The sequence below is a fragment of the Charadrius vociferus genome, unplaced genomic scaffold (assembly GCF_000708025.1).
Source record: "Charadrius vociferus isolate BGI_N301 unplaced genomic scaffold, ASM70802v2 scaffold161, whole genome shotgun sequence".
Lineage (NCBI taxonomy): Eukaryota > Metazoa > Chordata > Aves > Charadriiformes > Charadriidae > Charadrius > Charadrius vociferus.
This window is the reverse complement of record NW_009646928.1, coordinates 1868541-1885082: the sequence shown is the minus strand read 5'-3', so window position 1 is coordinate 1885082 and position 16542 is coordinate 1868541. Positions and strand designations below refer to the sequence as shown.

General features: G+C 36.5%; 1 protein-coding gene across 1 annotated transcript in view; it reads right to left on the bottom strand.

The window, feature by feature from the left end:
* Window positions 1-16542, bottom strand: part of OLA1 (Obg-like ATPase 1) — a 99893-nt gene that overhangs the window by 29175 nt on the left and 54176 nt on the right. Inside the window, exons 4-5 of the mRNA XM_009894540.1 lie at window positions 10665-10745; window positions 10302-10399 (exon numbers count right to left, since the gene is read on the bottom strand). Of these exons, the coding sequence (XP_009892842.1) occupies window positions 10302-10399; window positions 10665-10745 (179 nt within the window). The remainder of the gene's footprint in view (window positions 1-10301; window positions 10400-10664; window positions 10746-16542) is intronic.

The following is a 16542-nucleotide window of genomic DNA, read 5'->3' as shown; positions in this document are numbered from 1 at the left end:
CTGTCTTTCCTCTCAAAAACCACCAGTTACAAGCAGCACGGAGGTAACAGATCCTAACACAGAGAAGGAGCTACACATACTGCTCCCATCGCACCAAGTGAGACCACAGCCACTCACCTCTCTGCAGTCATTCAACAGTCTTCCTCTCTGTCTTCCAAATTCTCAATAGGAACCACACAAAAATAACTGGTGGTTTTTAAATGCTATGTCAGATATAATAATAATGTCCCAACAGATGTTAAAAGCCGAAGACACACACCCATAGTATCTATTTTCCCTTTGATTTGAAAGAGTAACTTATTCGCTTTATGGACTATGCAAAACTGCTATTTTTATGCTGTTTATTTGACAAAGACAGACTAACAATGCTGATTCGTTCTGAAAGGCACAGGGTTCAATAAATTAATAAGTAATAAGAAGTATTAATATAAAATAATGTCAGAATAAAAAACTACTATCAATAATATCTTGCACAATTCTCTACTAGCTGTTTTGTAAAGCAAAGAAGGGCAACACACACCCCCCCCTTATTTGGAAAAAAAAAAAAAAAACAAACAAAAAAACCCACAAAACAAAAAAACCGCCTACTTTCTAGGATAAGACCTGCTTATTAATGGGATAAATTCAAGTTATTCTTTGAGCTCATAAACCAAACCATGGCATACGTAGAACAGTCTCTACCCCTCTTGCCCTGTTAAAATTCTCCTGAGGTTCAAATATGCAGAAGGTGGTAACTGGATTCAGCTACAGCGTATTAGCAGATAGCATTTTAACTGCAATGAGAGAAGTGTGATTGGATCTTTGTAACTTGCATCACAAAGGAGATATAAAAGATTTTTATAAGTCAACAATAAACAGAAAAATGCAGCAGAACAGAGCTTCTCTTCTCCAAGTAGATTTAGACAGTCACTTTCTATCAAAGAATAATCTTTATCCCTGGGAAATTTAATTGAGTAGACTATTTCACCTCACTTCTCTTTCTCTCATCAATATTATATCTGAAAATCACTGCAGTTAATGTGGCTGTGCTTGTAATATGGACAACACAGAAGAGTAAGGCAACAAAAAGTGTTCTACTTCATTAGTAACAATGTTTCTTATCAGGAACTTAAAATATGAAAGGGATTTTGACACAAACATCTACAGGCTTACATGAGCCGTCAAACAGCTTTACTTTAAAATGAGTAAGAATGAAATCACTACTGAACTATTTACCATTGGAAGCAGGATTTGAAATCTGCATCTGAGGTAATGATATTGTAGAGAGATGACAGCACTGATATGGTGGTTAGCACCCTTGTCTCCTCCAAAATCCCTGCGGACCTGTTGATGAGGTTGTGTTGATGATGCTCAGGACTAACAAACCTGGACTAGGACATACTGTAAATTACAGAATCTGGTCCTCAATATAACAGCTGGGTTCTTAAAATTGCTTACCCTTCCCCTTTCTTCCATCCTTTAGCAAAGATGAGTGAGAAAAACATTGTTTCTCCTCCACATTTTCTATTTCCATGTTTAAGACTTCACTGGCTTGGAGCAATACGAGACAGAAATGCCTATTCTCCTAAATAGAAGCTAGTCTGAATGTAGAAACATAAGCTATAAAAAGCAAGATGAGACACTCTGAAGCTTAAAATCTCACTTTTAGAGTATCAAAAAAGATATCAAGCTACTGAAAATCCCCCAAACTCATTTAGTTGCCAGTAAAACTAACATAGTAAAAACTATATCAAACTATACATTGTCAAAAGCTATGCCCTAACCTACAATAAATAAGAGGGAATCATTCTAAAGAAGAACTGATTCAAAGAACTAGAAATCTGCATTCAGGCAAGCAAGCAGCACATTGCTTAGGCAGCTAAGCCTGCGACAGCAGCGTTCAGTGAAAGACCACAACTAGATAAAACATACACTTAAAATCACTCCATCACTCCAAGCACATTTGAAAAGCCTTTGAAAAAGAAGGCTAACAGAACAGTTTCTTTGCAGACATCATTCAGGAGATAAATCGCTGATACAATTCCAGAAAAAAAATATGCAAGTACTAGACAATATTAATATTTTTATTGGGTAATTTGATTTTAAAGTAGAGAACATTTCCCAAAAACATTTTGTCTACAACTTCACCAGCACCAACACTTTTCGGGAAATAGCAAAGAAAACCAAGGCATTAACGCACAACCTTCCCAAAGCCTGGCAGTGAAAAGTAGCAGAAAATTGAAGTAATCCCTTTGCACACCATACTTGGAGAACGAAGAGCCGTTATTTATTACTGTCTGCTTTCTCCATATCCACTAAGCAGTAACGAAATCTATACTCAGACATATCTCTGCATCTCAGGTTTGTTTCTGAGCAGTTTAAGCATTCTTCAGTTCTAAACAGACTGAAGGTTGAAAAGGATGTTGTACCTCATGATGCATCCAGAGTCAGGAACGTGTCACATTGCAATGATTTTGCAACAAAGTTCACATCATTGTCTTTGACAATGTCACCACATACCATTTTTCTGTGTAAGTCCCTCTCTTCATGTTATCTATACATGGAACGAAGCAAAGTTGTGTAATTACTTTGAAATCTAGTGCCACATTATTCTCTCCCCTAATGCTATGTATCTTACGTAGCACGTGTTTATAAAGGTGACAAAAATATTTATTGAAAAGTTCCAATTCCAATGAAGATCAGAAAGAAACAAAGTTTCTAAAGTGTTCAGACAGTATATACAAATAAAGATGCCCCTTCTTGCCCTGCACAGGTTTTGGTAACTGTACAAGTAGTTAAGTTTCTGCTTGTTGAAAGCTAGCATCTATTGCTTTAGATTTTGCTGACAAAAATCCAAGTGTTTAAATAAAATATCACAGAAATTACTTGATTCTCCGAACTTCCATGGCAGATTAAAAACAGTATAATTAGCAGGTAGCAATCTGTAAGACTACACAAGCCCACTATAAATCTCGTGGAGCATCCAAACTCAAAGCTGCGGTTGTTCAACATTACAACTGCACCCACAGAATTGTGTATAAACAGCTCAGAAATTACAGTGATGACAGGAAAAAAAAAAATAAAAAACACCAAGAAGAGCATCTGGATAGAGAAGAAGAAAAGGAACAGAAGATGGAAAGCACAGCTGAATTGTTCAAAAGAAGGTTTGGTATGACATGCAGCTGGTAAGACAGATCATACACACGGCAATGAAGCTGAGAAGTTACCTATAGCTGCTTTCATTCAGCACAGCCGTACTGATATGAGGTGTTAATACATAGGTTTTTTGCCTTAGTCTGATAGTATAATCAGCTTGATGCACACGGACGCTCTCGGAGAACATGAGAGGCTCGCTGGGGTATGGCTGCGTTGGGCTGGTGTTCCGTGTTGTGGTATGCTGGGCTGTCAAGTATCACTCACATTGCAGAAACCGTTCGTCATCACTCCGGTCATCCTGCTCTCTACAGTCTGCAGCCTTTGATGAGTTGGAAGAATATCTTCAACCTACCTTTATCTGTCCCGGACAGGCCTTCTCAAAAACCAGGAGGTTCCCCTCCACCACCACCCCCTTTTTACCAGTTTCAAGACTGGTAAATTACTGAGGCTTTACTTCCTGACCTTGCAACCTACACTTTAGCTATTTATAAGTGCCATGTTGTAACCAGGTGAAAATTTTGACTGAAACCAGACCGAAATTTTTGAAAACAGCTTCACCACACAGCATTGCCCATTTTTTAAAACATCCCAGAAACATTTTATTTGAAAAATATTACTGTCCTAATGCTTAGGAGCCAAGACTTTTTTGGCACAGAGCAAACTCAGTGTCAGAGATAAACCATTGCATTTGTGTGAAAGTCCATTCAAATCAGAAATCCACATCCTCAGTAGCAAAACTGCTAGAATTTAACACTGAGGAGTCTCAGCAATTTAATCTCTTTCTATAATCCACAGCGCCCGCATGCAAGCAGAGCACTGGAGTGAAACTGGACTTTTCTTGGAAGGTGTTTTTGTGTCTGGGGCGAGGTTTCACACTGGAGCTGAGAGCAAGGACCCATCTTCCCCATGCTTAGAGACATGTCCCCAACACCTGCTGTTACCCAAACAGTATGTATTCACATTCAAACGGGTGGGGGACTCCAGAGGGGGAGGCAAAGGAAAGCAAAGCAAAGCAGGAAGTCTGGTGAAAGAAATCATCCAGACCAAAGGACTGGACTGGAACTAAGCCAGCAAGAATGGGATGAAATCGGAGAAGAGGGAGAGACAATCTGGCAAAGACCTAAGGAGAACACGTCAGCTATGAAAAGGGTGGGGAAAAAAGTTTGGGGCAGACAGAACAACTGAAAAGTCACTGGAATTGGTAAGACAGAAGACTACAAGAAGGCAACTGGCAATGTCAGGCAAAGGTGCTGGAAAAAAAAGACACTGTCATTAGATTGATGGAGGATAAATTAATTTGCATTCATTAACTAATTTGTATAAGTCATAATAAAGAATAACTGTTTATTAAGCAAACAGCATACACTATCCCCTACTACAGTAGGTAAGTGCTCAACGGAAAACATATGCCATCCTCTCGTTAAAACAATCCGAGCTCAATCAGGCAGCAAAGGTGCAACAGGAAGCCTAAATTCTGAATCTTGTTAATTTTGAGTATCTGACTTTACAACTTGTGTATGCAAAACTCCATTTACACACAGACAATACAAATAATCTTTTAATATTTTTTTAAAACATTTCAGTTGTAAGGCAGGGAAAAGAAGTGCAACATATTTTAAAAATTGTAATTTTCCAAATCTGTCAGCAGAGAAGACAGCCTTAAAAATCATTAAGCAGCTATGTCAAAAAAACATCTCAATCCTACGATGGCATTACAACTTATAATTATGATTTAAAGGATTGTACATCAAATACATTCTCAAATATATTTATAAGAATAAAATTTATCTGCCTAAACATCCATGACTGTATGACCTGTAGTATATTTAAATATACACTTGATGTAATTCAGAAAATAGATGTAATTCAGAAGTTGAAGGTAGTGAAAACTGCATTCTGCCCTCACTCAGGTATCTTGTTACAGGACTAATACACTAGTATTTGCAAATAACTGTTTGCTCTAAGTGATGTAATTCTGGTTGTCTCTGCACTGCAGAGGTTCATTAACAGCAGCCTCCCTCCTTTTAGAAGAGGAATGACTTTTAAGTATTTGGTCTAAATGGGATTTTTTTTGGTTTTAGTAAAATTTGCAAAGTTCATCTATTTCAGACAGCATTTGAAAAGGGTTGAAGCTTGGATAGTGAAAGGAGATTGTGTTTCAGTGAGACTATGATGGAGATGTTTCACGCTTTTATTGAGTCACTATATATCTAGTTGTAAAAAGAGATGGAGCTGGCCTGCAGCTGTTCTTGCCCTTAATATTATTTCCTTTGTATTTACTATGATTCTTAAATATACATACCCTTATACTGCTTGTTAAATCATGTTTTGCTCCAAGGTATGTCACGTTAATAATACCATTTCCATGAATCTATCTTTCTTTTGGTTTTTAAAATGTCTTTTGAAAGGTCTCAAACCAAAACACAGGTAAAATGCTAAGGAAGTCTAGTATTTTTTTAAGTAGACATCAAATATTTATTGCTAAGCAATTTAAGATGAGTCCATACAAAAATAGTACCTCCAGGACTCTAAAATTAGACATTATTTAAGGGTGAAGGGGAGGTTTGGGAGTATAGGAGTGGTTTTTTGTTTTGAGTTTCTTTCAAATTTTGTTTTCTTTTCTTGTTTTTAACAAGTGCACTGAAGCCATTAAACCCTTGTGGATAGCATTTCTTCTTCTGTCACCATCCTGTTGCTCTACCAGCACATGACATTGCCTTGCTCTTTTGCTGAGACTGTGAACACACAACTACTAGATCTATGCTACCACTGAGCATGTATCCACAGAAATACAACCAAGAACACCAAGTCTCCATTTACCACCAGATAGTAACTTTCTTTCCCAACTAGTTTAAAAATGAAAGACTGAGCGAAGCAGATTAATTCATACTCAAGCCTACTGAGTCTTCCTTGATATTTCTTTCTTCATGTCAGATTCCCCTCCCCCTTTTTTTTTAATATTTGGAACATCTGAAGCAATATGGAAAAGATGAATAGAAAAGGATTATTCACTCTCATACTACAAGATCTAAGAAGCATCAAATGAAATTATGATGTGGCAGATCCAAAACAAGCATAAGGAAGTACTTCTCCATATAGCACATAGTTAAACTGTGGAAGTCCCTGCTCCAGGATATTGGTATGCCAAAAGTATACTCGGGTTCAAAAGGTCAATGGCTAAATTCATAGAATAAACATCAGTCAAAAATTATTAACCACAAGTATATAATATCTGGCTTAGTCAGGTCTACAATAACAGATTGCAAGAAGCTGGACGTAAGCTTAATCTGTTCCTATCATCTTCCCTGGACATCTGTTCGTGGCCTGTCAGAAACGTGATACCAGAAAAGACAGACCTTTCATCTGACTTAATTATGCCTCTTCTAGCTTAAGAACATTAAAAATGCTATAAAAATTAACAGGGGAAAATGTTATTAATTATTATATATATGCCACCTTTCTAAATACAGAGGAGTAAGATAGGTAAGAGAGGTACCGTATCCCATCAATGCCCAACTTAATTTTGTTAACGAGTGCCTACCATAACATTTTGAGAAACAGCCCCTTGAAAACGTTAGCACACATTTGGATACTCAACAAGTCTGAATTATATTAGAGAAAGCAACATTCAAAAATCCGTACCAAGTCTCAGATGGCTTAGTTACAATGCTATAGATATTAGAAAATCTTCAGCAGCATCTTAATCAGATCTGTAAATTACAGCCTACACACAGGATGAAAAAATTCACTTGTTTAGACCTGAGAAGTTGAGTTAAAAGATCGGCCTATGCAGCTTTGACACATACAGCATTCCTGGTGCTCACTGCAAAGAATAAGTCCAAAATACTGAACTGAACAGTATGCTAACCATGGTCCACTGCATCCGCTCATTAATTAGCTCAGTATATTTCATAATTGGAATCCATATTATGGCCCGCTAAAAGCACCCTCTTTAGCAAGACTAAAATGTAAACCTTTAATTAGGTAAAGGGCTGATAAACCTCACGTCCTGGATTTATGTGACATCTTGTGACTCAGAACGCATTTTTAACTGAAAATTAATAGGCTTATTTAGGCTTTCATGGTAAAACTCGAATACACGTATACCATGTTAAGGTACTAGATCCATATAAAAACCATTAGGAATTATTAAAAGAAGGGCTTAAGTATTCATTTAGAGCACAGCAATATGTACTAAGAATGGTTTCGGTGGATTCCCCCATCCAACATCATGATTACTGTCATCTGATCATAACACAAGTGCGACTAACACAGCTGCCATGTCAGCTTCTCTTCAGGGGCTAGGTCTTAATCATAAATCAACTGAATGACTAATTCAACATTGTTAAAACCAGCAAGTAACTGCTTGGAGCTATTCCAGTTTTTACATCTTTCAAAAGGTCAATACACCTACTCAAACACACAATAGTCCTATCTTTCACAGTGTTTTCTTCTTTTCTTGGATTGAAAAATAACATGTTAGCACTTAAATGTAAGTGTGTTTTAACTAACAATTAAAATGTTCATTAATTCTGAGAGTGACCCAGTAAAACAAAGACAATTTTAGTTTTCCTCTCCACCCACAATCAAAAAGCCTCACCTCTCCTTTGCTGTTTTAAACACTTCTATAGTTGTAAAAGTCTTCTGAAAACGTTTTACTGCTGAGCGTTTCCTGCATTAACCTTACTTTTGTTGTAGTTATATTATGAATTAAGCTCAGAAATACTTTTTCAAGTCGAACGACTAGTCTAAATGTGGCTTGCATTTCAAATATGAACCTCTACCCCTCAAAATAATAACAAAAATCACAAATTAAGTGGCATCTAAGAGTAAAATATATTCTAATCATTTACATCTGCTTGCACCACACAAATGACAAAAGCCTACCGTTAGCATCCTTCATAGAAAACATTTATTCTGCTCTTAAATATAAAAGCTATGTTGCATAAACAGAGGATTTAAAGCTGTGGCAGAGTGGCTGAATGAAAGAAAATGGCAATCTTTCTGGTTCTAGTAGATGCCTTTCCCTATCACACAATGTTTCCCACTCATAAATACATGACAAATACTTCCTCAATCATTTTTTACGAGCAGGGATGCACAGGGGGTAGTCAATGGCTAGCTTGAGGGAAAATAGGAACAGCAGGAGGCAGAAACTGTACTGAAAATGGCTATGTGGTAAATTCTCTTCTGGAACATCACTCAGCTACCCAGGCTTTGATCTTTCAGCTACAATTACACTCACATCCATGAGATCTGGGTATACTTTTAAAAAACTAAATCATTAATTGTAACAGAAACAGTTAAACCATTTCATTATATGACTCCTCAACTCAAACATCTGATTTTTTACAAATTAAAAATTGCAATTTATACAAAGATTTGCTTTCAATTGGGTTTAACTATGTCATCATCACAACTAGTCTCACAAAAAACATGGGGTGACTGGCGACAGCTAAATCACAGACTGGCGTCTCCTAAGTAGTCTGTCTACCATTAGGGTCTGGGAAATGGTATTTACTGTACAATTAGAGCCAGTGAGTTCTACCTGTAATCATCCAAACACAGGTGTGAGGATCCTTTTTGGACAGGGAAACAGACTCATCCATTTTCACATAAACTTCCACGTCTGTACTGTTATAGCGAACCTTAGGAAACCTCCACATTTGTACTTTGAAAAAAATATCACCTGACAGTAACACTGCAAATACTACCATCCTGATTTTTGACTTCCTTGGGTAGAATGACTTCTAATGTTTAAACTGTCATACCCAAAAAACATACAAGAAGGAACAAATTAATTTAAAATTATAAAATTTGACCAAATATGAAAAGCTTACATTATTACATTGGTTACGAAGTTTATTCCAAAGTCTCTGGTTTGGGCTAAGAGGATTTGCTATTAAATAGGTTAATTTTGTTCTTTAATACAAACACAAAATGTCTTGGAGTATCAAAAGGACAGTTTTAGTTGCAGTAATTTCACAGAATTTATTCTAATGATTTATTGGAGTTAACCATCTGACATTAATTATTGTTTTGGCTTCCAGTCTATGAATGTTTATTTTTCAGTTTAAAGCCTTCTCACTCTTTGATATCATATGGAAATGAGAATTTTTAATGGAAAATTGAAACCATGTGCATCTAAGTACTTAATGAAGTACAGGGAGAAACAGAGGGTGCACTTTAGGAGAATTCAGATATTCCGCTTTAGATACTTTTGATTTGTTTGGATGAGTTACACGCATATATCTGTTCACAAACATAAGTTTATACATCTTCAAAGTATCTCACAAGTACAGTGTTTAAAGATCTGAATACTATGAAAAGGTTTGTTGTTTGGTTGGGTTTTTTTAACTAAATATACTGCTATAGATTTTTCTTCATCATATACTACTTAACCTGTTCCCTCCTCCACAAACCAAATATTTATTCCATCTAGAGCTTTCAATGACATGCTAAATGCTGTACTTCTCAACAGCAGATTCCCACCATATGTCTACCATGTTAGGACTGGATCTTCATCCAGTTCATTGAATGTCTGATAGATTGATTTTGTAACCATCATGTACTTAAGTCATAATATTGATGTCAGGAATACTTCACCAAAACCTGTGCTGTTCATGGCATTAAAGCCCATCAAAACAGGCCTGTAAACCGTAAGCAAAGTGCAAGCAGTGGCAAGAAAGCCAGGCACCCAACTGCAAATAGAAGAGTACTGTTAAAATGGGCAATTTTGCCACAGTTCGAAAGATTTCTGTGCAACTCACATAGCTTTAGTCCTCTGGCATTCAATCCATTCCTTTGGAATGAAAAAGATGTTGTTCAGACAATCAGCATTGTATAATATGATAAAACCATATGTTTATTTAAATCAGTACTTCTAAATCAAATCTATTTTCTTCACAGTTAATGGATTCATGTAAAAACATTAAGGAAGTAAACCCTATTCTTTTCTATTCTCCACTTTCATTCAGGGTTTTGCCATATGCATTGTACTCAAGCAGCATGTCAATGGGAGCGTAACAAGTAACGGAAGTGCAACGTTAGTTTTTATTCCTATTTTAATTAATATCCTTGGCGATCTTAATGCACAAGGAATTATTCACCAATGAAAAATGTGAAATAGAAACATAAATTTAGATATTTAACCTGAACGCACTCACCACTTGTTTTTCTTTCTAATGTAGTCTTTTTCAGAGAGGTTAACCAAGTAGATCATCGGTTTTGAAGTAAAAAACAAATGTTTGTTCAAAACATCAATCTAGAAGTGAAAATACAGGAGGAGAATTTTAAAAACAAGTTATACCAACTGGAATTAATTTTATGACCATTTTCCTCATAGCATGTCTGAGAAGGCATCGGAATTAAAGTGTAATATTTAGATCACCAATAAATACAGAACCGGCTGATAAATTAACATTCAATACACTATGAATAATCTAAAAAAAAAACCAACAACTTTAAAAAAAGACAGTAACAGGTAGCAAAATTAGAAATCAATTCATGGGATAATATTTATAGCCTACCTCTTTGTCATTCCAATCATGATAGAAGCGGACAGCTTTCTTTTCATCTATTACCCATGTCTTGATTTTGCACATTACATCCTACGCAAGATCAAGAAAAAACAAAGTCAAAAACTCAGCTGGATATCAGACCATTCTCTTCCATAAACAAGGCATGTATATATTCAGATTCAAAACATACACACAAATTAAAAACGAGATAATACCTTTTAAAACAAAATTTCTACTCTCCCAGAAAAATAGAAAATGCTGCTTTAAAAGTCACTAAAGAGTAATATCAATTATTAAAGCGATACAAATCCCATAATTAGGAAGTTAAACACACAATACTCAAGTATCATCTCTCGCCACCACGAAAATTAGCAGAGCTCGTAAAATGTAAAAATCAGTATATTTTGGATTGCTTTTCAAACTCAGTAAGACGCAACATTTCAGCATCCAGCGGGAGAGACCACGTACAATACAAACATGCCATTAAGAAAAGGGAATGGGTGGGAAAAAACACAGCAAATATCTTTTTTTCTAAATTGTGAGCAAAAGAAATTGAGCCTATTATTGATGATCCACCCTTCAAGAAATTAATTCAAATGGCCAAAGCCCTTTTTATTCCGCATTAATTTTTCGCCAACACCTTCTCCCTCCCCCCCAAAATGAAACCTGCCAAAGCCTCCATTACACAATGGCAAGAGCCTTGCACTGGTGACCTCCAACCAGCTGCATTCACTTTCAGAACATCTCTCTCGGCAGGAAATCTAAAGGCCTTTTAGTTAGCAAGCTAGTGTGCATTCAGAAGGAGTAACTGCAGGAAGAGCCCAATGTGCTTTGTTTCTCTGGCCTTTCTTCACAGAAAGATTAATCATCTGTGAAATGGAAACGGCAAACAGCAAGTGACACAAACTGAACCCTTCAAGCCTTTCCTCATCAGTTTTGTGGTCGTGAATCCGAAAGCTGCGTGTGGCACGGTTCTCCTTACAGGCAGGTGTTAATAAAAGGCTCTTGGGTCTGAAAGGTCAAACTCGGCTCTTCTAGGAGTAGTACATTTTAGAGTCGCCTATTTTTTGTCGTAGATAATTTATGATCATGCTTTAAATAATGCATTTTTTAGGTTATAATTGGCGCAACCAAGTATTAAGATCTTGAAAATACAAGGAAACGTTCCCTGAATCGTTGAGCACACAAGATTTTTTTGCCCTTAAAGCTATGCATTTGAAGTACATTTATAAACAGCCACAAATAACATCAGTATTTACTACAGTCTTTTCCAGTCTTGCAGTTGCTTTAGTGGAAAAACAAAGAAAAAGCTCTTCTAAATCTTCAGATCCTGATTTGAAACCCTCCAGGAACAGGACTCCCCACAGACTTTAACAAGGAAGGGGCGAGCTAAAACTTTTAATGAAATCTAACATGTTCTGCCTAAGAATAATCATTTTTACTCTCCTATAACTGAATTTCACTCATAAATGTTTAAAAGTGGCTAATATAACACCATTTCCTACAAGGAGAAGATCAAAGTGCTATATTACAAATGCATTATGATTAAAAAAGCACTGTGCAGCTTTGCTATTAACTGTTCTTTAAACCCTAAAAGGCTTCCCATAGATCTCACTTGGCACTGCATATACAACCTTTGACAAGTAATGTAGACCATTTTTATTCATTGCCTAAAATTGTAGGCAATTATGTGCGTCACACTGGCCACCTGCAAATTCTGAATGCCTGCTCCAGTTGTCAGAGCAAAAAACTAATGTCGGAGGGGATTAATCTAGGGGGAGAGAGTCCTCTTTAATGGCTCCAGCAGGTGAAATGGCCCAGCTGGTTACTATGATGAGTGGCCAGAACAGCTTATGTAGAGACATGCAACAAGATTACACATAAAAAAGAAAACAGTGGTACCATCTTATCTTTAACCCTATCTGCTTTTTAATTTTTAATTAATCAGTATAAACAAGATAAGGATCTTAAAAGTACCTATTGGTAGAATTGCTTTCCTTATCCGCAGCTTTTGTTTAAATAGATACATAAAAATCTACACAATCTCCGAGACTCCTGTTCAGCAGTGAAGGAATTCCGATTACACATTATTTCAGGTTTTAAACTAATTCTGTAGGCTCCTACCTGCCACCTGGCTTTCAGCATTACAGTTCCCCCACAAAGGCAACGCATTATTACATTTAAACTGGAGTCGATAAAAAATTGTCAGAAAAAACATTATACTATAAGTTATCAAAGGCAATCTTTTAGGCTTAAGCAGCAATGAAATGCTTTTTAATCACACTGTAAAGGTAGCTACGTAATGCAGAACCTCCAGAAAATTTCAAGCATCAACGCAGCAAATAAAGTTTGCTCTTTCTAAAGCCTATCTAAGCACACAGCTGTCAACCAGAACTTCTCTTACACATTCACCTGCTACCTACAGTGCCACACCTAAACCTATTTTGGTACAGACCTAATTTTTCCAGAATTCTCATTTAAGTACCTGACTAGATGCTGTTTGCAGCTGTACTGCTAAAGGAGCAATTACGTGGCAAACTTCTGCAGGGAAGGCTGACCAACAGCTAAATACACTGGGGAGAACCGACAGCTGGATACTTGCAATTTTATTTTGGTTTTACAGAGAAGGTGGCAAGTTATTGGAAAACTTTCTTTAGATAAAAGGATGGAAACTTATAAGCAAATACAGCATTTAAGTCTGAAGCTGGTGAGGCAGTAAGACATAAAGAAAAAATTTGGAAAAAAATTATTCAGCCAAAGTAAAATTTTCTCTGATGGACTCGCTGGGGAGTTGCACCACGCAGAATGTAAGGCAGAAACAAAAAGAAAGGACAGATGAACTCAGATTCCCCTGCATCAATGGTGGTGTCCCATTTAAACGAGATCTAATATGATCCCCTAACAAGAAATCATTAAATACTAATATGAAGAAAGGCAACTATTTCCACATTTTTCACTCAGCTGCCCCAATACTCTAAACAAACACATAAATGCAAAAAGCACGTTTTCAGGTTATATCTCATGTAGCACCATTTTTAGTTTTATTAATCGCTTCTGTTTAGACCTGGTAAAAGAACATGAAATGACCTTTTTATCTTCACTGTCACTGTAACAATCATTTAAACACATTCAATCACTACTCGTGTTAACTCCAAGATGCTTAATAACAGAATACAGAGCAATGATCCACTTTGTTTCATTAGATCTGGTCTCCCCAGTTGCACACTTCGAGGTCAATCTGTCACGAGCAGAATGATCCACTTCTTGTTTGATGAGAGGGGTATTCTTGTTCTGTTTGTCAGCCAGCAACCTTACAGCAAGCACTATTTAAAAAGCCACCAAAACCCCCTCCAAAATCCAATTTACTTACAGTTGTCAAGGCATATGAAATACAATAAACTTCATGAATATCAAATACCACTGTTTTAAACATCAGTTAATTTCTGACTATATCCTTGGCAATGTATTTAGCACATGCAAATACTTAGCATGTTTAGCCATATGCAATACAGTCATTTTAATTTACGTCCTGCTCTCATTTTCCAAAGGCGGCATGTAGTCAACCCAGAAAAGCTAAGCAGGACTTTGACAATACGTCCCAACAGTGTAAAATACTATGAAGCAATACATTTAAATTGTATTTAGGAGGTTTATCAAGACATGCTCATGAGACACTACGGTGTAGAAAAATGTGCATACATTAATAAACTGTCTGGATGGATGATAGCAATAATGTGTGCCAATGCCAAATTCTTCTTACAGCATGAGGGACTAAACTGAAGCTTGGAAAACTCACTTGCCTACTTGGCATCAGAGAATTGTGAGTTTTTTGTTGTAAATTAGCAGGGCATGTAATTAACTTCCGCAAATTTAATAAAGAAGTAAGCAGTTGTGAGGATTATCACTTCACACTTCAAAGTGCAAGTGAATTCTCTGTGATCCTGCAGGCAGTGCAAAAGTCTCTGCTACTCCAGAGAGTAACTGTGAGTACAGTAGGCTTTTTTTTTTCCCCCCACCAAGGGAGATGTTTCTAGGAAGTATGGAGTGTTTCTCAGCACCTCATCCATTCCCTTCAAAACTTCAAAGATGTAATAACTGACCAGCTGCCGGTAAACACTTCAAAACCAGTTAAATATTGTTCGGTAAAATGTTTCAATTGTCCAAAATTCTATCATTTTCACTGCTCTGCTCCTCAGAAAAGCTATAAGGAGTACCTAGAATGTTATCTGTAGCTCTTAGTTAGCTCCCCTCATTTCACTCAGAAGTCCAACAGCATTGCATATCACTAATGAAGGCAGTAGTGTATAATTAATATATTCAGACTTCCCTAAGGAATCTGGCTCGGTGATGTAAGGTATTTAATTCAAAAAACATTGCATACACTAAACACAGTCAACACCACCTAACCAGCAGGTCTCAGAATGTAACTGTAAACAGAAAATCCAATGACTGTGTTTCTGGTGGCTTTCCAAACAAATTATTTGCATTTCACTAGTTATCATCTTTCATCAACAGCCTAAAAAAAGACCACATAAATGACACAGACTCTGAGAACAGTAAATTACTAACAATGTGAATCATGTGTGTAGTGACCAGAACTGAGAAACAGATTTAGTTCAAGCAAACAAGGTTTTCCAACACAATAAACTCAAGTTCATACACTTGTTGGGTGGGGGACAAGGGAGGGTGGATACAGTATTTACCAGGTGGAGGACTTCCCCCTTGTGAGAGTGACTGAGAAGACTTGAGGGTCGCAAACAAATGAACTGTACTGTAACTAAAAGACTAATACAAACTTTGAGTATATAAATAGGCTACTGTCCAATGTGAATAATTCTACATTTAATCTGTTGAAATACTGAAAAACATGAGAAAAAGAAAAGGTTTTGAATAAGTGCTTTTACATGAAGATGCAGTGTGCTTAAATCTTATGCTTTTATTCTTATTGCATTTCATATATATGTAATTAACAAAAAACATAGTACGGGGTTTTTCACACTAGCATGTAGAAATCAAATGGCTGAGAGTTGAAGCTTGACAAACAGTCTAAAGCTGTGTCTTGTTTCTAAACAGTAAAGATAATGAATCACTGGCACAGCTTATGCAATTTACAGTAATTTATCTCTAGCTAGAAAACATTTAAATAAATGTTAATTTTTTCCCTTAAGAGATACATTTTATTTCAACCACAACTGTCAGAATTAAACTGGGATATGCAAGAGATCAAACTAGATAATAAGTAGTATTCCTTATGGCCTTCAAAATAGATTTGATGGTTTTTCAGATACAGATAGAGAACTATGCTATCTGAAGTAAAAAATACTCATAACTAGTTAAACTGTGCTGCACCAAAATCAATTTATTCTGTGCACACCAATTTCCTTGTTGACACAAGGTGTACGGTGTGCACCGTGCTCTCAGTCCTTCCGTTCATGGCTTTCCTTGGACATCTTTTTCAGTTCTATTTAGCACAGCCTCAGCTCTCTGTTTTTCCTGGAGGTTTTCTGGCGATTTAGAAGAGTGAGGCTGAAGTGACAAAATAAGAATTTTTATTCTTACTTTTTATTGTAAAAACAATGTTGAGAAGCAGTGGTATTTTTAAAGGACAATTAAAGACATATTTTGCAGTTTAAAAAAAAAAGGTTAGATCATGTTTTTCAATTGTATTAAGTGCTTAAATAAGCTGTAGCAGCTGGGTGCAAGAAAGAGAACAAGTCAGGTACTGCAGCAACTGGAGTGACAATGAGCTCCTCTGCGGCACAAAACAATGTCTAATCTCTTACAATTCCCTTGCTCACTGACTTTAATAAAAATACAATGGGAGAAGTAATGGATTTAGGACAAGTGTATTATCCTTTCTTCTATTCAATACCTTCTAACAGAGCCA